General features: G+C 40.7%; 1 protein-coding gene across 2 annotated transcripts; it reads right to left on the bottom strand.

Moving 5' to 3' along the window:
* Nucleotides 1-228: 228 nt before the first annotated feature.
* LOC106596905 (myosin heavy chain, fast skeletal muscle) lies at nt 229-23607 on the bottom strand. 2 transcript variants are annotated; one of them, XM_014188155.3, is made up of 41 exons: nt 23543-23607; nt 23018-23064; nt 22662-22889; nt 22168-22311; nt 21775-21931; nt 21542-21569; nt 20523-20631; nt 20304-20396; nt 20070-20130; nt 19406-19504; nt 18955-19058; nt 18416-18554; nt 18077-18195; nt 17766-17915; nt 17501-17671; nt 16972-17275; nt 16755-16819; nt 16574-16661; nt 16340-16457; nt 16073-16196; nt 15480-15616; nt 10777-11032; nt 10342-10584; nt 9799-9975; nt 9555-9700; nt 9290-9380; nt 8589-8978; nt 8341-8467; nt 8032-8150; nt 7700-7896; nt 7393-7576; nt 7094-7259; nt 5195-5319; nt 4561-4869; nt 4134-4337; nt 3901-4026; nt 3577-3747; nt 3186-3290; nt 2987-3082; nt 660-791; nt 229-340 (listed from the first exon to the last, which is right to left on the bottom strand). In XM_014188155.3, exons 3-41 carry the CDS (start codon nt 22875-22877, stop codon nt 320-322), a joined length of 5811 nt encoding a protein of 1936 aa, XP_014043630.2. In that variant the 5' UTR covers nt 22878-22889; nt 23018-23064; nt 23543-23607; the 3' UTR covers nt 229-319. The 2 variants fall into 2 exon arrangements, with proteins under 2 accessions (XP_014043630.2, XP_082829359.1); XM_082973233.1 differs by lacking the exon at nt 23543-23607 and having other exon boundaries at nt 22662-22885; nt 23018-23050.
* Between the last annotated feature and the right edge of the window lie 569 nt (nt 23608-24176).

Consider the following 24176-nt stretch of genomic DNA (forward strand, 5'->3'; position numbering starts at 1 on the left):
GAGAATTCCAATCAATTCTAAAGGTCAATGAATTTGATACTGGTTACATTTCTCCAGCCTCATCCCTCAGCTGTTTACTAAAAAAAGGTGACACCTTAAGTTTGTTGGGGTGACCACATCGTTGTTGTTGTAATCCCCGATCGCATCCTAAATTAAAGTACATTATTTGTATGATATGAAACAGCTGTTAGCTGAGTAATGAGTCCACAGTCACAAAGAGCGTGTATGTCGGCTTACAGGATTTTAATCGAAGCTCATTTTCACCATGAAAATCATATTTTATGCAACACAGGAAAATGATGTAAGACTTTGGTCTTGTTTATTCAGCAACTTCTTTGCCCTGTAAGAAGAAAGAAAATAATGGAAGAGTATTAATAATGAACATGCAAAATATATAAATATATGTACAGTTAGAAATAATGTAATGGATCAAGCATTAAAGGCTCAGTGCTAAGCTTTGATTTTCAATTTTGAAGTACCAACTTAGTTTGAATTAATCTATTTTTACCCTACCTGAAATGTGCTTATTAGAGACCTTAAATATATTTTAGTGAATGTAAAAGTTTGCTATTGACCTCTGTGAGGACTGAATCATAGGTGGTGTTGATGTGGCCATATCTGAACATGAGTCAGGTGTAGGTTTAGTAGCAGCTCTGTACCTTTCCAGTGTCACGGGCCTTGGCTCTGAGCTTGTTGACTTGAGACTCAGCGATGTCAGCACGCTCCTCAGCCTCCTCCAGCTCATGCTGAACCTTCCTGAACTTAGACATGTGGCTGTTGGCTTGTTCCTCCTGGGCGAGGAAAAGAGAGGGAGAGTGTAAAATCAGCATTCAAAGTTTGAAGCTTCAGGTAGCAAATCAATATAGTTTATTTCTTAAGGCATTTCAAAGTTTTTTTTGTTGACAGATTTAGGATAGCAATGTATATAGGGAGATAGATGATCCAGCAGATAGAAAGAGTGGTGAAATGGGGGATCAAACCACTGCCTCCAGGGGTATTCATTGTCTATCATAAGTATTCACACCCCCTTGGATTTCTTCACATTTTATTGTGTTACAAATTCCGATTAAAATGGATTTAAATTCCTTTTTTCAATGTTCTACACAAAATACTCTGGAATGTCAATGTGGAACATTTAAAAAATAATTTATGAAAAATAAAACACTAATATATCTGGACTAATTAGTATTCACCCCCCTGAGTCAATACATGTTATAAACATCTTTGGCAGCGATTACAGCTGTGAATCTTTTTTGGTAAGTTTTCTAAGAGCATTGCACACCTGGATTGTGCAATTAAAAAAAAAAATCTAAACGTGTTTATTGTCAGAAATGCCTTCTGGAACATGTGAACGTTCATGTACTTTAATAGCAAACTTCTATATGCCATCTGTAAATACAAATAAATTGTTAAATTACGAACCTAGTTGGTTTAGCAACGGAAAAAGACAGGAACATTCACGCTAGCCATGATTGGCTGAGATAATGGATGGGTTGGACATGCCGAGAGATGAGTTCTGATTGGTCTGCCATGTAGCGTGCTTCTGTCTATAACATGAGCTGCTCATTATGTGTAGATAATGCTTGCTACTGTGGCTTTTTTGAAAGATATAACATTAGCCATGGAGAACAGCAAAAGTGTTGCTACTGCTATCAACAACATTGCTGTCCTGAACCTAGTTGGTTATCTTTAGCTACCTGCAGATTCATACTACAGCACTTCATGCACGGTGGCTAGCTATAACAATCAGTTTGTATTGATAGTAGTATGGGTTGGGATTATGGTTCATTGTTTAGCTAGCTAACTAGCTAGCTAGCAACCTACATGTCTAAACAAAAGACTTCACTTCGCCAGAGGATTACATGACCCATCAAATGAATCATGTGTGCCTGGGGGTGATTACGTCCATCTATGGTATTTCATGAACATGTGTACATGTCTAGACAATACTGACCCATCCACTTAGCTAAACGTGGCTGGAGGGTGGTTATAGCATTTCTTTCACATGACTGTCAATTTCCACAAGTGCGTCTGGGTAAGCATCATCTAATAATTATAAAATAATTATAAAATATATTTTATCTGGACACTTTCTACGCAAATATGCAAGTAACCATTTCACTGTTACCATTTACACCTTATGTAACCTGTGCATGTGACACATACCCTCTGATTTTATTTGATATAGTGTGTGTTTATCAGAGACAGTAATGTGAAGAACAACATGACCTGCACCAAAGTCAGATTAGGATATAGGCCGACTAGTTAAAATGTATTTTCACTACTACTTTCTGCTACTACTTTCACCACGTTTAGTCTTGAAATATTTGGTTGTTTACTACTATATGTGAATCCTTAAAGAGATGGGTAGGGTTCAGAGGGTGTGAACGATGCTGAACGGGTGTAGACAAAGAGCTCTCCTGTATGTGTACCAAAACATTCAAGGGCCATTTTCTCAATAGTTGGGTTACAAGTTTATCACTTTTCAAATCATAATTACTTTCACATTGTTCCTCAACTGCAGTTTATGATATACTACTTGTATCCAATTTTCTAGCCACTGTGACATTGTGGAGAATCTTGTGTAGAACAATGACAAAAACATCACAATTAAATTCATTTCAATCCCACTTTCTAACAGTGAAAATAAATTCAAAAGGGAGTGAATACTTATGAGAGGCACAGTGTGTGATTCAGGGGTGGTCGTACTACCACTAAACCAGTCCCCAGTACAGTACTACCACTAGACCAGTCTCCAGTACAGCCAATTAATATTCAACCCCCTCTCCTTTAAGTTGGTGACACATAGACATAGGAGGCGCTCAGTGATGTGCATCATTTCTTCAGCAGTAACTTGCACTATCAACTGAGTCATTGTTGACTGATGCGCAGTAGTAAAACTTACTTCAACTTTTAATGTCTACTATGTAAATAATATGTTTTTGAATGTATGCTTTCAAAGTATTTGACAAAGTATGTGACTCACCGCTTCCTCAGCCTGCCTCTTGTAGGCCTTGACTTTCATCTGCAGCTTATCTACCAGGTCCTGAAGTCTGCCAACGTTCTTCTTATCCTCCTCAGTCTGTGGGACAAGATCAAATAATCAATGGCCAATAGTTTTATACAAACACCTGTCCATGTTAGTGTCAAGTTTGGGAAGAAGGCACTTTCTGACTTTCTGTTACCTGGTAGGTGAGCTCCTTGACTCTGCGCTCATACTTGCGGACTGCTTTGATCGCGTCTGCACCTCTTCTCTGCTCAGCCTCCACCTCATTCTCAAGCTCACGCACCTTTGTGGAAGAAAGGCATTTGTTGAGGTGATGAAATCAGACGTAACAAATCTTTGTAAAATAGAGGAATATTATTCTACTCAGTCAAGGAGGCACAAATGTTGTTTGTTCCTATGTACTTTTACAATTTTAATTGAAGGGATCTGTAATGATAACACATTTTCATTATCTATGTGGATTATTGAGAGAAAGTCATTACACAATGATCCTGTGTATTTGTATGATTAAATACATTTCCAGCAATCAATCTTTCAATCCACCCTAATCCACCCTGCTGTTAACTCACCCTGGACTCCAGTTTCTGGAGCTGCTTCTTGCCTCCCTTCATGGCCAGATTCTCAGCCTCATCCAGACGGTGCTGCAGGTCCTTGACTGTGACCTCCAGGTTCTTCTTCATCCTCTCCAGGTGAGAGCTGGTGTCCTGCTCCTTCTTCAGCTCCTCGGCCATCATGGCCGCCTGGAATGGTAGTTTGTTTAAATTATACATCAATTGGCACCAATCATAACGTCTTTCTGAGGACTTTGTTGTGGTAAACCAGCTCAGCTACACAACCATTGGCCCATTGATACAAATTAAGTGAATGTAATTGATTAGATCATAACGACTCACGTCAGTAATGGCCTTCTTGGCCTTCTCCTCTGCATTCCTGGCCTCCTGGACGATGTCTTCGACCTCTCCCTGCACCTGCACCAGGTCAGACTCCAGCTTCTTCTTAGTATTCAGAAGGCTGGTGTTCTAAAGGAGTTAAAACAATTTTTTTGACTATCAAGAGAACTTTCAGGTCACAAGGCAGAAATGGTATGCCTGGTTGAGTTTCATTCGAAATGGCTTTTGACCCATACCTGGGAGTGCAGCAGTCCAACACGCTCGCTGGCGTCTACCAGCTCAGTCTCAGCCACTTTGCGGCCTCTCTCCGCCTGCTCCAGAGCAACTCTCAGCTCCTCAATTTCAGCCGCCATCAGACCGTTCCTGCGCTCCACCATGGCTGCCTGCTCCTTCATATCATCTGCGGCGCGGACAGCATCATCAAGGTGCAATAGGGCATCCTGGGGTTCACAATGACATAGGTTCATTAGGATTTGTGGAAGTAGAGGTGATTGGGTCATTGATATAAATGGTCCTTGGTAAAAATTTCCCAATATCCTTACCTGTCTACAGCATATTAGTAAACACTATTCAAATTCCTCTGAGCTATTATTTTCTACAGATTCACAAACAAATCTCTCCCTAACCTTCAGATTTTTTGGCCTGATATCCCAGTCCCTTTACCTTGAGCTGTCCCTGGACATTCCTCAGCTGTTTCTGGGCCTCAGCGGCCTGCCTGTTGGAGTGGCTCAGCTGGACCTCCATCTCGTTCAGGTCTCCCTCCATCTTCTTCTTCACCCTCAGGGCATCATTCCTGCTCCTGATCTCAGAGTCCAGGGTGCTCTGCATGGAGTCCATCATCCTCTGGCTGTTCCTCTTGATTTGCTCCATCTCCTCGTCCTTCTCAGCCAGCTTCCTGTCCACCTCACCCTTGATCTGGTTCAGCTCCAGCTGCACACGCAGAATCTTGGATTCCTCGTGCTCCAGTGTTCCCTGGACAAAGAGAAGCAGTCAGGTGAATTGTGCTCAATACATTTGGATGTGTATAACACAAGGAATTAAATATATATGACTACAATAAACACCAATACAGGGATCGTGGGACTGTAGCTGGCATTGGCTAGTGTACCACATAACCACTTTAGTTGTATTTTATGTATATCGTCTTTTACATTTGTGTGACTATCCTTGTCTATCAGTGTTTTGTTATTTGTTGTGTTTTGTGTTTTTTTGTGGAACCCAGGAAGAGTAGCTGATGCGACTGATCCCAATGATCAAATTAACACTGCTTTTCCCATCAATCAGCTGTAGTTTGTACCTCAGCCTCCTCCAGAGCGGTCTGGATCTCAGACTTCTCTGTCTCCACGGTCTTCTTGGCCTTCTCCAGCTCATGGATGCTCTTGCTAGTTTCTCCGATCTGCTCAGTCAGGTCAGATATCTCCTCTGCACACAGAAACACAGGAGCAGTTTAGACTTGTGAGATTTTCAGTGGATACCGCCAATACACTGAAGTTGACATTGAATCATAATAATATATTAATTAATCAGAATATCATATGGTCTTGCAAATCTAACTGCCACGTCTTCAGCAAAATGAATGCAGTTTACATAGTTTTAAAAACATAAAAATACATTCACAGACTGTGTGCCCTCTGGCCCCTACTCCACCTCTACCACCTCCACCTCTCCACCTCTACCACATATCTACTATACAACATGTGTACATGACTGTATAGTGCATATGCTCTCGTGTGTGTGTGTGTGTGTGTATGCATGTGTCTGTGCCTATTTTTGTGTTGCTTCACGGTCCCTGCTGTTCCATAAGGTGTTTTTTTAGTCTGTTTTTTTAAATCAAATTTTACTGCTGCATTGGTTACTTGATGTGGAATAGAGTTCCATGTAGTCATAGCTCTATTTAGTACTGTGCGCCTTCCATAGTCTGTTCTGGACTTGGGGACTGTGAAGAGACGTCTTGTGGGGTATACATGGGTGTCCAAGCTGTGTGTCAGTAGTTCAAACAGACCCCTTGGTGTATTCATGTCAATACCTCTCATAAATACAAACAGTGATGAAGTTAATCTCTCCTCCACTTTGAGCCAGGAGAGATTGGCATGCATATTATTAATATTAGCTCTCTGTGTACAAGGGCCAGCAGTTACTGTAGTAGCTGATGTGTATAGTTTGAGTTTCCACAAACATAGACACAGTAGCTTTACTCAAAGCCAGTGGCATGTCGTTAGTAAATATTGAAAAAAGTAATGGGCCTGGACAGCTGCCTTGGGGAATTCCTAATTCTACCTGGATTATGTTGGAGAGGCTTCCATTAAAGAACAGCCTCTGTGTTCTGTTAGACAGGTACCACTTTATCCACAATATAGCAGGGGGTATAAAGCCATAACACAAGTTTTGCCAGCAGCAATGATCGACAATGTCAAAAGCTGCACTGAAGTCTAACAAAACAATCCCCACAATCTTTCTTTCATCAATTTCTCTCAGCCAATCATCAGTCATTTGTAAGTCGCTCTGGATAAGAGCGTCTGCTAAATGACTTAAATGTAAAATGTAAAATGTAAGTGCTGTGCTTGTTGAATGTCCTTCTCTATAAGCATGCTGAAAATTTGTTGTCAATTTGTTTACAATAAAATAGCATTGTATCTGGTCAGAAACAATTTTTTCAAAAAGTTTACTAAGGGTTGGTAACAGGCTGATTGGCTGACTATTTGAGCCAGTTAAGGGGGCTTTACTATTCTTAGGTAGTGAATGACTTTTGCTTCCCTCCAGGCCTGAGGGCACACTCTTTTTAGTAGGCTTAAATTGAATATGTGGCAAATAGGAGTGGCAATATTGTCCACTATTATCCTCAGTAATTTTCCATCCATATTGTCAGACCCCGGTGGTTTGTCATTGTTGATATAGAACAAAAAAAACATCACCTCTTCCACACTAACTTTACGGAATTAAAAATTACAGTGCATGTCTTTCATAATTTGGTCAGATATACATGGATGTGTAGTCAGCATTTGTTGCTGACATGTTATGTCTAAGTTTGCTAATCTTGCTAACGAAAAAATCATTAAAGTAGTTGGCATAAATCTTTGGATTGTTCAAGTCCAAATAATAAAGTAAGTATAATACTGTTTTACAATGGTGTTGATGATCACAGTTCCCTCCATTTTCAAAACACTAGTCAAACATAGAAATGCTGTCAAATGCTCACGTTGCAGGTTCTTGTTCTCTCTCTTCAGAGTCTCCAGATGATCCAGAGCCTCCTCGTAGGAGTTCTTCATCTTGAAGAGTTCAGTGCTCATAGAACGAACCTCCTTCTGAGCTCCTTCCAGCTCAGCCTGGCCCTCCTCATACTTCTGCTTCCACTCTGCCAGAACCTAGGGAAATCAATGAGATTTTCATTAGGTCTTGATGAAGAGTTTTGAATCAGAATTATGCTACAATTATGCTTCATTTGATCATATAGCAGACAGAAAATATCGCCCGAGGGTGAGAATTATTAATTTTCACCTTGTCAAAGTTCCTCTGCTTCTTGTCGAGGTTGGCGGCCATTGCGTTGGCTCTCTCAACGTCAATCATGAGATCCTCCACCTCTCCCAGCAGCCTCTGCTTGGTCTTCTCCAGGGAGGCGCACTTGGAGTTGGTTGCCTCAATGGTCTCCTCAGCCTCTTGCAGACGCTGGGCCAGTTTCTTCCTGTTGGACGACAGAGTGTGTACAAATGTTAAAATACTTAGTGAAATAATAATTTCTTAGAGCCCCTTACCGCCCTCACCATCCACACAGTATATTTGAGTTTTGCTGTTCCGTGCAACTCACTTGGCCTCCTCCAGCTCTTCTGTGCGCTGGATGGCATCAGTTTCATACTTAGTCCTCCACTGAGCCACCTCACTGTTTGCCTTAGACATGCCGCGTTGCAGCTCTGCCTTGGCTTCCTGCTCCTCTTCAAACTGCTCCCTCAGGAGGTCACAGTCATGGCGGGCAGACTGGACACTGTGGGCCAGTGCATTTTTAGCCTGTGAGAGAGAAAAGTGAAAGACAAAGAGAGATAAGAGAGATAGTTAAACAAATTACAGTAAAAGTCTCAGAGGGTGGCGTAGTCATTGTCTATATGAAGATCTAAACTCTGTAGTCCGTTTTGAGTCCCTTACCTTGACCTCCTCCTCAATCTGCCTCTTCAGCTCCTCAACCTGCTGGGTGAAGGCCTGTTTGCCTCTGGTCAGCTGAGACACCAGGGCTTCCTTCTCCTCCAGCTGGCGGCCAAACTCACCTGCAGGGACAGAGGGACATCTTATTAATTGAGTCTCTGTTCTCTAAGATTGAAAATTGATTTTAAGGTATCGTAGGGCAATGTTAGGTGTGAAACTGTGGACTATACTATGTGGATACAGCCCCCAATACATAATATTGTGTTTTATTGAAGAAATAATTGGTTTGTTGTTCATTGTTGATGATGGTACCATTTTCTGTCAGGAGTCTGGCCCTCTGTCCACCGATGTCGTTGATCTGGCGAACATTCTCCTCGTTCTTAGTCTTGATCTCGCTCAGCTGGTCCTCAAGAGTACGGCACATCTTCTCCAGATTGCCCTGTTAGTGAAACATGTTCCATCATTACTTTATATATGAGACTCCTGTCAACTTCAGTTCACTTGAATGGTAATGTAGTTGAACCTCCTCATCACTGCTTGATCAAAAGATCACTACTCACCTTAGCCTTGGCGATGGACTCCATGTTGCTGGAGAGGTCATCAATCTCCATCTTGTACTCACTCTTCTCCTTCTCCAGCTTCTGCTTGACGCGCTGCAGGTTGTCGATCTGCTCCCCGAGCTCAGCCACACTGTCGGCCTGCTTCTTGCGCAGAGCGGCGGCTGTGGACTCATGCTGCAGGGTGGACTCTTCAAGATCACGACGCAGCTTCTGGAACTCAGCCTCACGCTTCTTGTTCATCTCAATCTGAGCAGAAGTGGCGCCTCCGGCCTCCTCCAGCCTCTCGCTGATCTCCTCAAGTTCCCTGGAGAGATCGGCCCTCTGCTTCTCAACCTTAGCCCTGGCAGCACGCTCAGCCTCAATTTCCTCCTCTAGCTCCTCAATACGGGCCTAGAACAGGGGGCAGGAGCAGGGAGGGATGAGCACTAAAATACAGTTGAAACAACTGAACCAAATAAATAATAAACAAAATAGTAAGAGTCTGTATATTTTTCTTAAATGTTAAATTAAAATGTGTTCATACAAAGCCAGTTACACTAATATATTAAGTAGATAGTGCGGGAACCCAAAACTACAATGGTAAGAAGCACCGTCTTGCAACCTTCAAGCCACCAGGAAAAATGTGTGCTACCAGAATATTTTGGGGGGAAATATTTCAGGTGTGTCCTTTCCTGTGCTGGGGCTTAGGTCCTGTACTGTACCTGGAGTTCCTTGATCTTCTTATGCAGCTGAGCTCCCAGAGACTGCTCATCCTCAATTTTACTGAGGAGCTGGGATGTCTCAAACTCCTTCCTAAGAAACACAAACATGTCAATTTTCAAAGACGTTTTGGGTTCAATAGTTTAAGGAGAGAGTATTGTACGAATCACGTGCAAATGTTAATTCATAATGACAAGAATTAGACAAGAACAACCATTCATTTGCTCAATATTGCAGGTAAAACTGTAGTAATTTGTTATTGTTTACTTCTTGATTTTCTCATCAGACTGCTGCTTGTCATTCTCCAGGTCCATTAAGGATTCCTGGGCCAGTTTCAGATCTCCCTCCAGCTTTCTCTTTGCTCTCTCAAGGTCCATACGGAGCTTCTTCTCTTGCTCTAGAGAACCCTCAAGCTACAAGATAAAAACACACGTGTATTGTTCAAATCTAAACAACAGAAGACAATAACATCTTACATACTATCATGGCCAAAATGTGTAACTCCACTCACATCGTCCACTTGCTGTTCCAGCTTGGTCTTGGCCTTGGTCAGAGTGTTGACTTTGTCCTCCTCTGCCTGCAGGTCATCCAGTGTCTGCTGGTGGGCCTCTTGGAGGGCTTTCTTCTCCTTGGTCAGCTTGGCAACACTCTCATCCAAAGACGCCATCTCCTCTGTCAGGTTTTTAACCTGAAAACGGCCACCACATAATTAGCCTTTTGTCACTTCATATAAAGGGGTGATTTAGTTTCATATGTATTGCATTAATTTAATTCAGATTTGAGATGTGTCAACAAGTACTGTTCTATAGATTCACACTAGGTGGCAGTGTACTCCATGCCAGCGTACTGAATGGAAGTCATAAACAAGTAGGGCAGAACATGCAATGAACAGAACATGCAATGAATGTGGGGGTACCACTATTCCACAATTTTGTGCCTTAATTTTTCCGCCACACACAATACATCTGGAATTCCATTTCTGTTGAGTTATGTTTTGAGTTGAATATGGTTTGGGTCATTGTTTGGTTAGACTGTCTTTGGTAAGACACGAGACCTTGTTTTCAGTGGCGTGCTTCTCCTTCTCCACTTTGGCCAGGGTGAGCTCCAGGTCATCAATGTCCTTCTTCAGCTCAGAGCACTCATCCTCCAGCTTCCTCTTCTTGGCAGTCAACTCAGCATTCATCTCCTCCTCGTCCTCCAGCCTCTCAGCCGTCTCTTTGAGTTTGGCCTCCAGCTGGATCTTGCTCTTGATGAGCCCCTCACACCTTTCCTCAGAATCGTTCAGATTTTCTGATTCCTGATTTCAGAACAGGAGAAAAATTTGCGGACTCACGTTATTTATCAAAATATAGATTTGCTTTAGTCATAGAGGTCAGAGCAAATCAACATTCATGAAATATGTATTTAACATGGGCAATAAAAAAATGGTGTTCGTTTGTGTATTCATGCGTATGAAAATATGACTGTATGAGGATCATTTCTCACTCACAGATGCAACTTGGAGTGCTAGGTCGTTCTTCTCTTGCAGAATGGACACCATCTTCTCCTCCAACTCCTTCTTCTTGGCCAGAGCCTTGGCCAGGTCTGTTTTCATCTTGTCGAAGTTCTCCTTCATGTTAGCCAGCTCCTTCTCAGTTTCAGCGCTCTTCAGCAGGGGCTTGATCTTGAAGTACACCTTCATCCATGGCCAGGTTTTCACATTCATGAATGAACGGATGTTGTACTGGATGGTGAAGATGGCATCTCTGGTCAACAGAAAGGATAGAGTGGCATGGTGAGTGACAAGGCCCAGTGCAGTCAAAAGCATGATTGTCCTGTGTTTTATATATATTTCCACACTATGAGTTTGGAATAATACTGTGAAATTGTGAAGATTATGATAATGCCTTTTTAAGTGTAAGCTTTGTTTGAAAAGATTGCCAAAAATTGGTGGGATGTAAACTAGTTAAAACCTGTTGGGGCTTGGGGGCAGTATTGAGAAATTTTGAAAAAAATATGTGCCCATTTTTAACTGCCTCCTACACCAACTCAGAAGCTAGGATATGCATATTATTAACACATTCGGATAGAAAACACTCTGAATTTTCTAAAACAGTTTGAATGGTGTCTGTAAGTATAACAAAACTCATATTGCAGGCAAAAACCTGTGAAAAATAGATTTAAAAAAATGTGAATTTTGTGACTGTACTATTTAGTGTCATTGTTTTATAGATACCATAGTGAGAAAGGATTCATTTCGCAACACCTACGGCTTCCACTAGATGTCAACGATCTTTATAAAGTTGTTTGAAGCGTCTATGATAAACAGAGAGCAAATTAGAAGGCAAGGAAGTTGACATGTCATCACTTCATTTTTTTGCGCCTGCGCATAAATCTGAGAAGCGTGAGTTCGTCATTATTGTTTATCTAGACATAGGATAGGTTGTGTGAAAATATTACTGATGTTTAACGTTAAAAATGGACCAAAAGATTAATGCTAAACAACGTTTGACATGTTTGAACGAACGTAAATAGATTATTTACTAGGTTTTTTTAGCTTTTCGGCGTGATTTACACCCCCCCCCCACCACGTTTTGTGGGAGCATAATGAACGCTAACTACTTGGTGTTATTTGGACATAAATTATGAACTTTGTCAAAAGAAACCACATTTGTTCCGGACCTGGGATTCCTGGCAGTGCCTTCTGATGGAGATAATCAAAGGTAAGGGGATATTTACAATGTTATTATCGATATTAGATGATGCTAACTGTATAGCATAGCTTATTGTTCTTAGCATAGCACCCCGTTTATTGCAAAATGTGATTTCCCAGTAAAGTTATTTTGAGATCTGGCCATTCGGTAGCAATTACGAGATGATAATATATTATTCTTTGAATGACAATATTATAATTTACCAATGTTTTCGAATAGTAATTTTGTAGTTAATAGACCAATAAGAAAGAGCTTTCCAAACCCCTCTGCCAATAAAATATAGTTTTCAATTTTCACCTCCCCTCTAAGACCACTCCCAGACAGTCATAGATAAATTCTTGCTTGAGAAATTTCTCATGCTTGAGAAATTTCTCTTTGCTAAGAAGCTATTTTTGTTTGTTTTCAATTAACCTCTCTGGGGTAGGGGGCAGCATTTGACATCCGGATGAAAAGCTTGCCCAAAGTAAACTGCCTGTTACTTAGGCCCAGAAGCTAGGATATAGAAAACACTCTAAAGTTTCTAAAACTGTTAAAATAATATCTGTGAGTATAACAGAACTGATTTGTCAGGCGAAACCCCGAGGACAAACCATCCAGGGAAAATGGGTGTCTATGGGACTCCCTTATTATTAGGAACCAAGTTGCAGTTCCTATGGCTTCCACTAGATGTCAACAGTCTTTAGAAATTGTGCAATGTTTATCTTTTGAGAAATGAAAAGTAGCGCTATTCATTGTAAGTGTCGCTCCAGGTGGACTCTACTGTTTTGGTGTGCGTGAACTGTAGCGCACTTCACATTGTTTTTATCCGGTATTAGAAACAGTTTATTCCGTCTTAAATTTTATCGATTATTTACATTTTAGGGTACCTGAGGTTGGATTAGGAACGTTGTTTGAAATGTTTGGACCAAGTTTACTGGTAACTTATTAGATACTTTATAGGCATGTTGGGCGAGTTGAAACCGGTGTATTTCTGAATCAAACGCGCCAAATAAATTGACATTTTTGGGACATAAAGAAGGATATTATCGAACAAAAGGACCATTTGTGATGTTTCTGGGACATTTTGGAGTGCCAACAGAAGAAGATCTTCAAAGATAAGGCATTAATTACATCGCTATTTCTGACTTTTGTGGCGCACCTGCCTGGTTGAAATATGATTTTCATGTGTTTGTATGCTGGGCGCTGTCCTCAGATAATCACATGGTTTGCTTTCACCGTAAAGCCTTTTTGAAATCTGGCACAGCGGCTAGATTAAGAAGAAGTTAAGCTTTAGTTTGATGTTTAACACATATGTTTTCAAGAATGTTAAATATTTGAATTTAGTATTTTTGAATTTCACGCTCTGCAATTTCACCGGATGTTGGCCAGGTGGGACGCTAGCATCCCACCTACCCTACAGAGGTTAAAAAAGTTTAAAAAATAATCTTCGTAAGGTCCTTAATTTTTACCCATAAATTATTTGATATTGAGACAAAAACGACTGCATTGGACCTTTAAAGCTACATTCAGGGATACAAGGACTTACAGCTTAGTTCATGAGACATTTTATATTCTTTAAGAATTAATGAGTAAATCATTTTATTTATTTATTGTCCTATCACGACTAAACAGTCCCCAACCCTATATCCTAGACACCCAGCTGAGCAACCCACACACTAAGGAGAAGTCCTTATCCGTGTTATAGGCCTACTGCAAGTAACCTACCCATAGCTGAGACAGAAAGATAAACTTGGTCAGAGACAGACAAAAGCAGCACTGCCCCAACAGGAGTCTGAGCCTGCCTGGCAGTGTTGGTCCAACAAAGCCAAAGCCCCCGAATGGTAAGCATAATATACAAGGAATTTCTCAAAGCTGCTAATGACAACCTTGACGACCTCGTACCTAGCCGGTGGGAATTCCGGTGGAGACCCCCACCTAGGTAGTGGCAGTGCTGGCAACACTAGCAGCAGTAACCCATGGGGAAGGGATCACACTCAGACAATCAGAGAGGGGGCATATTATTATGGCCTTGGCGGGACAAAATAATCGAATGGTCTGACTGCATCGAGGTGCTTGGTTAAATGGTCACAGCAGGGGACCTGTGTGTGTGTGTGTGTGTGTGTGTGTGTGTGTGTTTGGGGGATAGGGGTGTATCCGAGCTCCATCAGCTAGGACTAGACATTATTTAATCAAATCTCCCCATTCTTGCCAAATTTTGGAATGCTTTCTCAAACCGCTACAACAGTATATGCTCTCAACCAGCTTCATGAGCTTCACTTCTCAGAAAGTATTAAATTGTCAAGAGGAGTAAAACAAGGTTGTCCATAATCGGCATATTTATTATGGCCATGAAAATATTAGCTATTAAAATCAGATCAAGCAAAAATCCAGGGCTAAAAAGGTGTCATTGTACGCTGATGATTCGTGTTTTCTTTTAATAAAACAATTTGGATGAGGATCTACATACATTTTCTAACCTCTATGGATTATAATCAAATTGGGGAGGTGGTATTATATCTCCAAAAAAATAAAGATTTTACATTAACGAGTAGTTTATCAATAAAAAGGTCAGACATTGAAGTGGACATACTAGGTATTTATATCCTGTAAGAAAGAAATTCTCTCACTACAACACATTTGAATAGAAATTAGATACTATTTTGCTACCATGGAAAGGACAACACCTCTTTTTTTGTGGAAAAATCACCCTGATTAACTCTTTAGTCATATCCCAATTTATGGCCATGCCTACACCTAACAAATTGTTTTTTTAAATTATGAGCAAAAAATGTTCAATTGCATTTGGAAAGACAAGCCAGACAAAATTAAACGGGCCTATTTATATAATAAATATGAATTCAGAGGGCTGAAATTATTAAATATTAAAGCATTAGAGCATTGTTTTTGGTCGCAGGTTCAGGAATGGCTGAAAAAATGCAACATTTACTTGGAGCTAACTCTGCAAATAGCACTGCTGGGAGATTTGAAAAGTCATAGTCAATCGATCAATAATATAATAATACTCTTATCTCTAATTTACAATGTGTAGAAACTATGACAAGAGAAAGGTTCAGGACTATGATAAAAATCACACCACAGTTGAAAAATGTATGGCTAACATAAATCCAATGAGGGGAGGGATGCTAGGGTTAGGGGAAAATAATAAAGAAGCTAAATATATATAAATATATATTATATTATATTATATTATATTATATATGGGGGATTGGGAATGATGTAGACAATTACACTGATGGAAGCCACAATCTATCTGCAATATTAAAGCTGATCTACCCCCCCCCCCCCCCCCCACAAAATACAAAATAATGAATGGGTAAATATCACCAATACAAATGACAACTGAACAGCTTTGCCGAATCCCAAACTGCAGCACTAATAGAGCATTATAAGACCTACTTTCTCATTCTGATCAACTCACAGTATATACAGTATGTGATTATAATACATTACATACAGCAGGTCCACAGAAAGCTTTGCCAAGATGTCTACTCTTCCTCACCTCCTCTCCATCATCTTGGTGAACTCTTTTCTCATGAGGTATCCACGGCTGAGAGCCTGGACCATGCCGATCAGAACAGCCAGCTTCTCATCTCTCATCTCCTCCAAGACCCCCAGCAGACCGGCTTTGAAGAACACCTGAGACACAGGTAAACATGGCCATTGGAACCACAGTCAGATGGTGACAGATAGAAAGGGTTGGATCAAAACAGGGGAACAACACCTCTAGATTCATTTGACCAACATAAACATTGCAATTTTTACAAACAAACCATGAGATAGCTTGTTTAAAAGTTGTAAGTTATTGCAGAGTTGTAGATGAATAATGTACACAGATACAGATAACTGAAGCCATACCACTCTAACACAATGCACATGATAATGCGTTGAGTTTCTATACTTGTATGAATTTAAAATAGTACAATGTTTTTCCATCTTTTGAAGAAAGAAAAAAAGGATGGATAACCAACTGGTGAGATGTTTTTGTTTGTTTTTGCTGACATTGACACACGGGTGCTTCAAATGACTCTAGGGGTTTAAATTATCATTGAAGTTTTTTTTGTTGTCAGCTTTTGCTGGAGGTATTTGACTGACCTTGGTGTGTCCAAACTTGTAATCGTCATGATTTATATCAATTGACCCAAGCAGCTTCTCAGAAGCCTTCTTGTTGTCCATGAACTGGCCCTCAGGGATGACACTGGCATTCAGTACTTTGTACCTGAATGAGGAGACATTTTTAACATATGTCAAGTTGTAATAGGTCGGTTATATTACATAAAAAGTAAACATTCTGATGCTGGGAATGACCTTGGAACAGATCTTTCTGTGGTTGTGTGTGCATTTGTGTTTGCGTGAGTGTACCTCTGCTTGAAGTCAGCATAGATGATTCTGCTGGGGAAGCCCTTTCTGCAGATCCTGATCCCCTCCAGAACACCATTACACCTGAGCTGGTGGATAACCAGGAAGTTCTCCATCAGACCTGGAAAAACAAACCAAGTCTCTTTAATACTTATTAACAGATTAAAGGATTGGGCTTGTTAAGGTTACTCATAGTGTATAGATAAGATGTCATATTCAAGTCAATATTTCTTGTACCTGGAGTCTTTGACTCGTTGGGGATCAGGCAGCGTACAAAGTGAGGATGAGTGCTCCTCAAGTTGGTCATCAGCTTTTGTAAGTTCTCCTGTAAGAGGGTTACAAATCATTTTCTCAGAAATAATTTATGATAATCAATGCAGCTTTTGAAGGACTGAATATAGACATTTCAATAGCTCACCCTGAACTGGGAGGACACAGTCTGCATGGAACCACCCTTCTTCTTGCCTCCTTTCTTGGTTGTATCTGTTCAAATGTGGATAAGTAAAAGATCATTAGAAATGAGATAATCAAATGCAAATACTGCCAATGAGATTGTTTTTAAAGTCAATAGGTGTTATTTTACACAATGTGTTTCTGAGTTGTAACAAGTGCAATTGATATGATGCTAGTCTTACCCTCAGGTGGGGCAGCAGGATACAGGGTAGCCATCAGTTTGACTGAGGACTTCCCGTACATCAGAAGAACTGATTCGTTCAGGGGATCCTTGTTCTTCTCCAGCCAGCCAGTGATGTTGTAGTCCACAACGCCGGCATAGTGCACCAGGGAGAAGTGGGCTTCTGCCTTGCCTTTGGCAGGCTTGGGTTTCTCATATGCCTTGGTTTTGCCAAGATGCTGGTCGTTCAGCTTGTTCTTGAAGGTAGTGTCTGAAGCCTTGGGGAACATGCACTCCTCTTCAAGGATGGAGAAGATGCCCAATGGCTTTACAAAAAGAGATGTATATCAAATGAGTGATATTTACATTTAGGATCACATTTATTCCCTTAAACATAATTTTTTAGGATTAAATTCATTTAGGGGGACATCATAGGAAAGATATTGAGATCTCAATAGTCAGATAAATTGTACCATTATGCTAATATCTCTTAATGCGCTCCCTATGAGTTTTGCTGTTGCATCCCATTATAATCCTTACAGACAATTTACCTTCTCAATAAGCTCAATGCAGGCAGCCAAGTCCATGCCGAAGTCAATGAAGGCCCAGACGATTCCCTCCTTCTTGTACTCCTCTTGTTCCAAGACGAACATGGTGTGGTTGAAAAACTGTTGCAGTTTCTCATTGGTGAAGTTGATGCACAGCTGCTCCATGCTGTTGTACTGGTGATGAATTTCAAAAGGGATCATTTTATCATACAAGGCTGTAATCCTTCTCAATCACAACTAATTGTCTTGTCTCTGGTCTCATACTCACATCAAAGATCTCAAACCCGGCAATATCGAGCACACCGATATAGAACTGCCTTGGATTCTTGGTGTCCAACATCTCGTTGATACGGAGGACCATCCACAAGAACATCCTCTCATAGATGGACTTGGCCAAAGCCATGACTGCATTATAAACCTTCAATAATAATACCTCAAATTAATACACGAGATATTGACCATGTCCAGTGATAAGGTTGGGATAAACAGCATAAGTATTTTTAAAAAGCAATGCAATTATCCCCAAAATAATTCAGGTGGTCAGAAAATTATTTGATGCTGTGTGTTTAACCGCATTACCTGAGGCACAGTCTGTCCCTTGGTCACGTACTCGTTGCCGACCTTCACTCTGGGGTAGCACAGACATTTCAGCAACTCAGCTGAGTTCAGGCCCAGCAGGTAGCCGATTTTATCAGCCACTGGAGAGAAAACCATCAACAACAGATTGCTTGTTTCTGATGTCACACTGACAATATAGTTTGGTCAACTCTTTTGATTTTAAACTACGTATATTATTTAAAATAATTTCTGGGGTTTTGAGTTTGTATCTCCTGCCTGACTTTCCTGTCTGTCTTACGTGCTTGCGACTGGGAAAGGGACTAATGCTTTCCATATTGTATATCTATGAGTGGGACTCACCCTCAGTGCCGTCTGGTTCGGCCTGCTCCTCACGCTGCTTCTGCTTGAATTTCAAGTTGCCATGGTGCATTACAGCTCCTGTCAGCTTGTAGATGGCCATTTTCTCATCGTTAGAGAAGCCCAGGATTGTAATTGCATCCTGGTATTAAAGAGGAAGTACAACAGTGAAGAACTGAACGGTAGTTTACTCAGTTACAATACACTACCATTCTGTGTTCAGTCCAGAACAAATGGGATGGTTAGAATTAACTGGCTTCTCTGTTCCACATGATTAGTCTTGGCCAACACACTAGTATATGACAACACAACATGAGTTTTACACAGTTCCACAGGGCACTTAGAGGCAGTATCTTGTGGATGTGTTACAGGTATGTGCCTCAAGGTGAAGTGTGAAGGCATGAAGAGTGGCTTGAAGCAAATGCCTAACTAACAGAAGGTGCCCAGCTGCCATCAAGTTGGATTTGGACTGTGCATTCAGTGTGTATTGTGGTCCTACCCATTCCATATCTAGAGTTTGGTTCACACTTTATATCACTCACATCGGTGGCATCCAGCTCGACCTTGTCGTCAATGCTGGCCACACTGATCTGACCCTGGCTGATCATGGGGAAGTCGTAAGGGTTGGTGGTGATGAGCGTCATTTCTGTGGACAACGGAGAATGGCTTGTCAGTTAAATCTCTGAGAATTCTGCTGTCCTACCTTTACAGTATCTCTCCCTCCTTTACTCAATAGATGGACTCAGTGATAAATGCACTATATAGTCTATAGCATCAAAAGAGGGGGACTGAGGCTCCTGGACTAGTGCATCACATTGCAGTACTTGATCTTTCCCATGAAAGACATTGAAAGACCTGACCCATGTTTAGATGCCTTGTTACCTTGGATGTACTCATTGTAATAATATTACCAGTGTGGACTAGGAAACATTTTAATAAGTTCCACAGATGGTAGGTGTGAATAATTTCACCTAAACCTGTACTTTGCCTTACCAACTAGCTCAGGTTTGTGGTTGGTCATCATCTGGTAGAAGATATGGTAGCCTCGCTCAGCAGGCAGCTGGAAGGCCACTCTGGACTTCTCCAGCAGGTCTGATTTTGAAAGAGAGAGAGTGAGAAAGAGAGAGATATGGAGAGAGAGAGAGAGGGAGAGAGAAAGAGAGAGAGATTACATTATGTCAGATAATATGATCTCCCCAAAATGTTGTATGTGAATTTAAAAAGATTCTCCGGTACTTTTGTATACTTCATAGCCAGTAGTTCTGAAAGTAGCGCTCACGAGTCAAAAGGGGTCCCTGACAATTACGTACTACCTCACATAGGTGCAGATATGAGGCACCAAGTCATTGCATCTTTTGCTCTGCTGTGAGTGCAACTTGCTAGCTGTCACTCAAATGGTGAAGGGCTGAAGCTCATTGGCTGAAACTTGAATTACTAAGGGGGCTGGCCCACATGGGGGAACATTTTGGGAAAATGGCACCACACAACTTCCAGAAAATATTTCCTGGCTAATTAAGGTAAGAGAGATTGTGCATGTATGAACTACATATTGACATATCTAGCCCAAAGCGGGAGGTTGAAAAAATACTTGCTAGTCTTCAAAGTTCCACAGCATGTCTTTAAGGAAAGCATTTAGAAACAAGGAAAACCAACTTACAGGTCTCAATGTCAGCTTTAGCCAGTTTGCCTGCTTGGAAGTGAATCCTGATGAATTTACCCTGTAGTAGAGCATGGCGGATAGAAATAGGTCAACTAAATAAATCTAGCATTTTACTTTGATGGACCACTTGAAATGTTACAGTTTGTTGGACAGCTGATGATACAACTATAGTGAACTGAAATTTTCCCACCCAATACAAGGTAACTTCCACAGTCAATTCTTCATACTTACAAAGCGAGACGAGTTGTCGTTCCTCACTGTCTTGGCATTACCGTAAGACTCCAGCAGAGGGTTAGCTGCAATGATCTGATCCTCAAGAGACCCCTGATTGAGACAAATACAAGTTGCTCAGAAACTAGCCAACACTTTTCTTAAAACAGTATTCACCGCTTGATAAACAAAGTTTACAAAGCACACCAAACTGAAATATGTTATAAAAGCACAACCAACCTGCATTTTGGTGGGGTCTACTTCCTTCTTGACACCAGAAACTGCAATGGTGGCAAAGTACTGGATGACACGCTTGGTGTTGACAGTCTTTCCTGCACCGGATTCTCCACTGGTTTATATGACAGATGGGTTTAAGTGTCAGATTGGTTTTTGCTAATCTGCATTGACAAATACACTGTTCACCTGTTTTCTAAGCAAAGTCAATTATTAACAAAATATTTCCACTCATTGGCTCATTATAACGCACAACCTAAACCGTTCATAATGTAATGTATACTGAACAAAAATATAAATGCACCATGGAACAATTTCAATGATTTTACTGAGTTACAGTTCATGTAAGAAATCAGTAAATTTAAATAGATGAATTAGACTCTAATCTATGGATTTCACATGACTGGGCAGGGGTGCAGCCATGGGTGGGCCTTGGAGGGCATAGGCCCACCCACTTGGGAGGCAGGCCCACCCACTGGGGAGCCAGGCCAAGCCAATCAAAATGAGTTTTTCCCCACAAAATGACTTTTTTACAGACAGAAATACTCCTCAGTTTCATCAGCTGTGGCTGGTCTCAGAAGATCCCGCTAGTGAAGAAGCCGGATGTGGACTGGCGTTGGCTGGCGTGGTTACACGTGATCTGCGCTTGTGAAACCGGATGGACATACTGCCAAATTCTCTAAAACGATGTTGGAGACTTATGGTAGAGAAATGAACATTAAATTATCTGGCAACAGCTCTGTTGGACATTCCTGTAGTCAAAATGCCAATTGCACATTCCCTCAAAACATCTGTGGCAATGTGACAAAACTGTTGTGTGACAAAACTGCACATTTTTTATTGTCCCCGACGCTGTTGTTTAATCAGCTTCTTAATATGCCAATATGGTCCCATTCTTAATATTAGACCAACACTTTACATGTTGCATTTATATTTTTGTTCAGAATATTTTTTATAACACCCAAGTCACACAACATGTCAGAATAGAAACACTTAATCAAGTGAAATGATAGAAAACAACTTACGTAATCAGGACGGACTGGTTCTCCTTATCTGGAAACAAAAAACATGTTGCTTATTATAATCAAATCAACATTAGGAGTACATCATTGTATTCATAAGCATCATCATGAATTTCATTTTGGAATATTTTCCATTCAAGGTTAGTGAAATGAGAGATTCCCAGCAAACTGTTCTAACTTAGACTAGAAGACAGCAGATCCCATCCATCCATCCATTTCTCCATGAGAGCTCGTACCAATCATCATGAACTGGAAGGCGTTGTCAGAGACGGAGAAGATATGGGGTGGAGCCTCCATCCTCTTCTTCCCTCTGTAAGCGTTGACAACCTCTTCGTCGTACACGGGGAGCCACTTGTAGGGGTTCACCGTGGCACAGAAGAGCCCAGAGTAGGTCTGGATGAAAGGGATCCATTTGGGCGATTAGCAATGTCAGTTTGACTTTTACCTGGATTTATGTGAGGATGTGGGTGTACTATGGTATACTAATGTGGGTCTACTGTAATGGTATGTTTTGGTTTCTACTGTTCATTTATGTGTAGTACTGTATGTGTGTATTTCTCATGTTCATGCATGTGGGAATTTCTTATGTTAATTTACAGTATGTGTGTATGTTTATGCAGGTTTCTTACATAGATCATCCATGCTGCATAACGCTCTTTGAGGTTATACAACACAGAGGCTTCATTCAGGTAGGTCATCATGGCCATGTCCTCAATCTTGTCGTACTTAGGGGGGTTCATCTGGTAGATGTCTGCTTCTTTGAACTCTTTATCCTGAAACAGTCAGAAATCTAGATTACACACGGATCAAGCTGGACATTACTCAATGCTTTTTGCTGATTAAATACAAGTTAAATGTAAAAAAAAAATGCATACCCACATTTAATACAACTACTTTGTTATCACCCACTGACAAATACATGTGATTCTTGACTTGTCATTATCAATAATTCCATGCCAATTTTAAATAGCATCAATAAAAGTGTTTTGTTTGAGGGTTATTTTCTGCTTTAAAAAAAGAACAAGGAAATGATTCTTAATCTTTTTTTGTTACTGATTTCATATTGGCTTTTGTAATGTTTTTGATAATTTTTTAATTTCAATACTTTTCAGATAAGACTTACCATTGTAGTGCCGTCAGGATTTGTGACTTTGACAGTACACTTTCCCTCTGTCCTGCCAGTGATCAAACCCTTAAGGTACAGCTCCTTGACGTCTGTCACATAGCAGGCGTTCTTTGAATCAAAGGGTGCGGCTTGTGCCTCAATCCTCTCCCTCTCGGGTTTACGAAGGTACAAGGCAGCCTTGCCGTAGATTTGCATCTCCGCGTCCGTACTCATGTTGACGGCTTACTAGGAAAGAGATGAAACATGATTGATTGACTCTGTGGTGCTTCCTCCCCAGTCAACAGAGTGAGCGGTACTGTATCTCACACAGAATATTTTCGTCACTTTTTATGTGAAGACAAACCATGTCTCACCTTCTTTTTCCCCCTCCTACAGATGTATTTGTATGTCTTGGAGGACCCTGTGAAACATTAGGCTGTTGTGAATAAGCACAAGTCTAAAGCCTTATCATTTAGCCCGCGAAGGGCAAGAAACATTTTGAATGGCATAATTCAACTCCATCATTACAGCCATGTCCAATTCAACTACAGATGCAACCATATGCTTTAATTTTCCTAGTTGCAATTCACTTTACATTCTCTCAAGAATTCTAATAAATAGCCCTAAAAACCCAGTTACATTCTAGACCACCCCCTCATTTTACAAAAAGAGTGCAGAAATACCACATTTTACTGTGAATGAAAGTGTGAATGAAAGTTACTTTACAATGAAAGTTACACTTTACAACACATTTAAACTAAAACATTTTAAATCAATGCCACTTGATTGCATATTGTAAAATCTTACAAAAGACCAAAAAATGCTGAATTCAAACAATGCAGTTAGCTACTGCCTTATGAGACTGTATGTACACACTAAGGAAGTGGAGAGAGTCTTACCACAGAGGAAGAAGGTATCTATCTGACTTATGAATGCTGGGGCCTCAGCCTCCTTATATCTGGTTGGAAGTGCCAACCAAGCAAAAGTTAATTATGGACCACTCTGGTAAAGGAAATGGATTGGATGTGAGACCTCCGAGTGTCTGTGTCTCTCTAGCCCCACCCACTTCGAGGAGCACCACACTCCTTATTCTTTTACCATTGATTGTTCTAGACTATTTTGAGACCTTAAGGAGGATCAGGTTGCCTACTGCAGGAATGTCTACAAAGGACATGTCCATCTAACTTGCTACTAGAGTAGAGCTCTGTGGCTGACCTAGAGCTGCTGTACATACTAAACATGAACACACTGTAATTTACATAAATAAAATGCAATGATTTAGTTTAGAACTTGACCTACTGCTTCCATGTAAATCTCAGACTGAGAAAAATGCGATCTCCCACTATCTGCAAGTATGGCCAATGGCATAACACCTTATTGACATGTAAATTCAACCAACCAATCTTAATACATAAACGTTAGAATACATACTTATCTTTAATATAATATTACATTTCACAGAATTTACGTAAATGAGAGATGTTATAACAAATAATTATGCCAATGTCAAAGGTTTTATTCATCAAATTGATT

This window comes from Salmo salar, chromosome 03 (assembly GCF_965601325.2).
Source record: "Salmo salar chromosome 03, fSalSal1, whole genome shotgun sequence".
Taxonomy (NCBI): Eukaryota; Metazoa; Chordata; class Actinopteri; order Salmoniformes; family Salmonidae; genus Salmo; species Salmo salar.

What these genes read in the sequence shown, in the direction of transcription:
- LOC106596905 (XM_014188155.3), bottom strand. Translation starts at nt 22,877, where the DNA reads ATGAGTACGGACGCGGAGATGCAAATCTACGGCAAGGCTGCCTTGTAC. An exon ending in CTTCCAGTTCATGATGATTG is followed by an intron (nt 21,570 to 21,774) that starts GTACGAGCTCTC and finishes TTTTGTTTCCAG; the next exon opens with ATAAGGAGAACCAGTCCGTC. An exon ending in TCCTGCTGCCCCACCTGAGG is followed by an intron (nt 16,820 to 16,971) that starts GTAAGACTAGCA and finishes ACATTTGAACAG; the next exon opens with ATACAACCAAGAAAGGAGGC.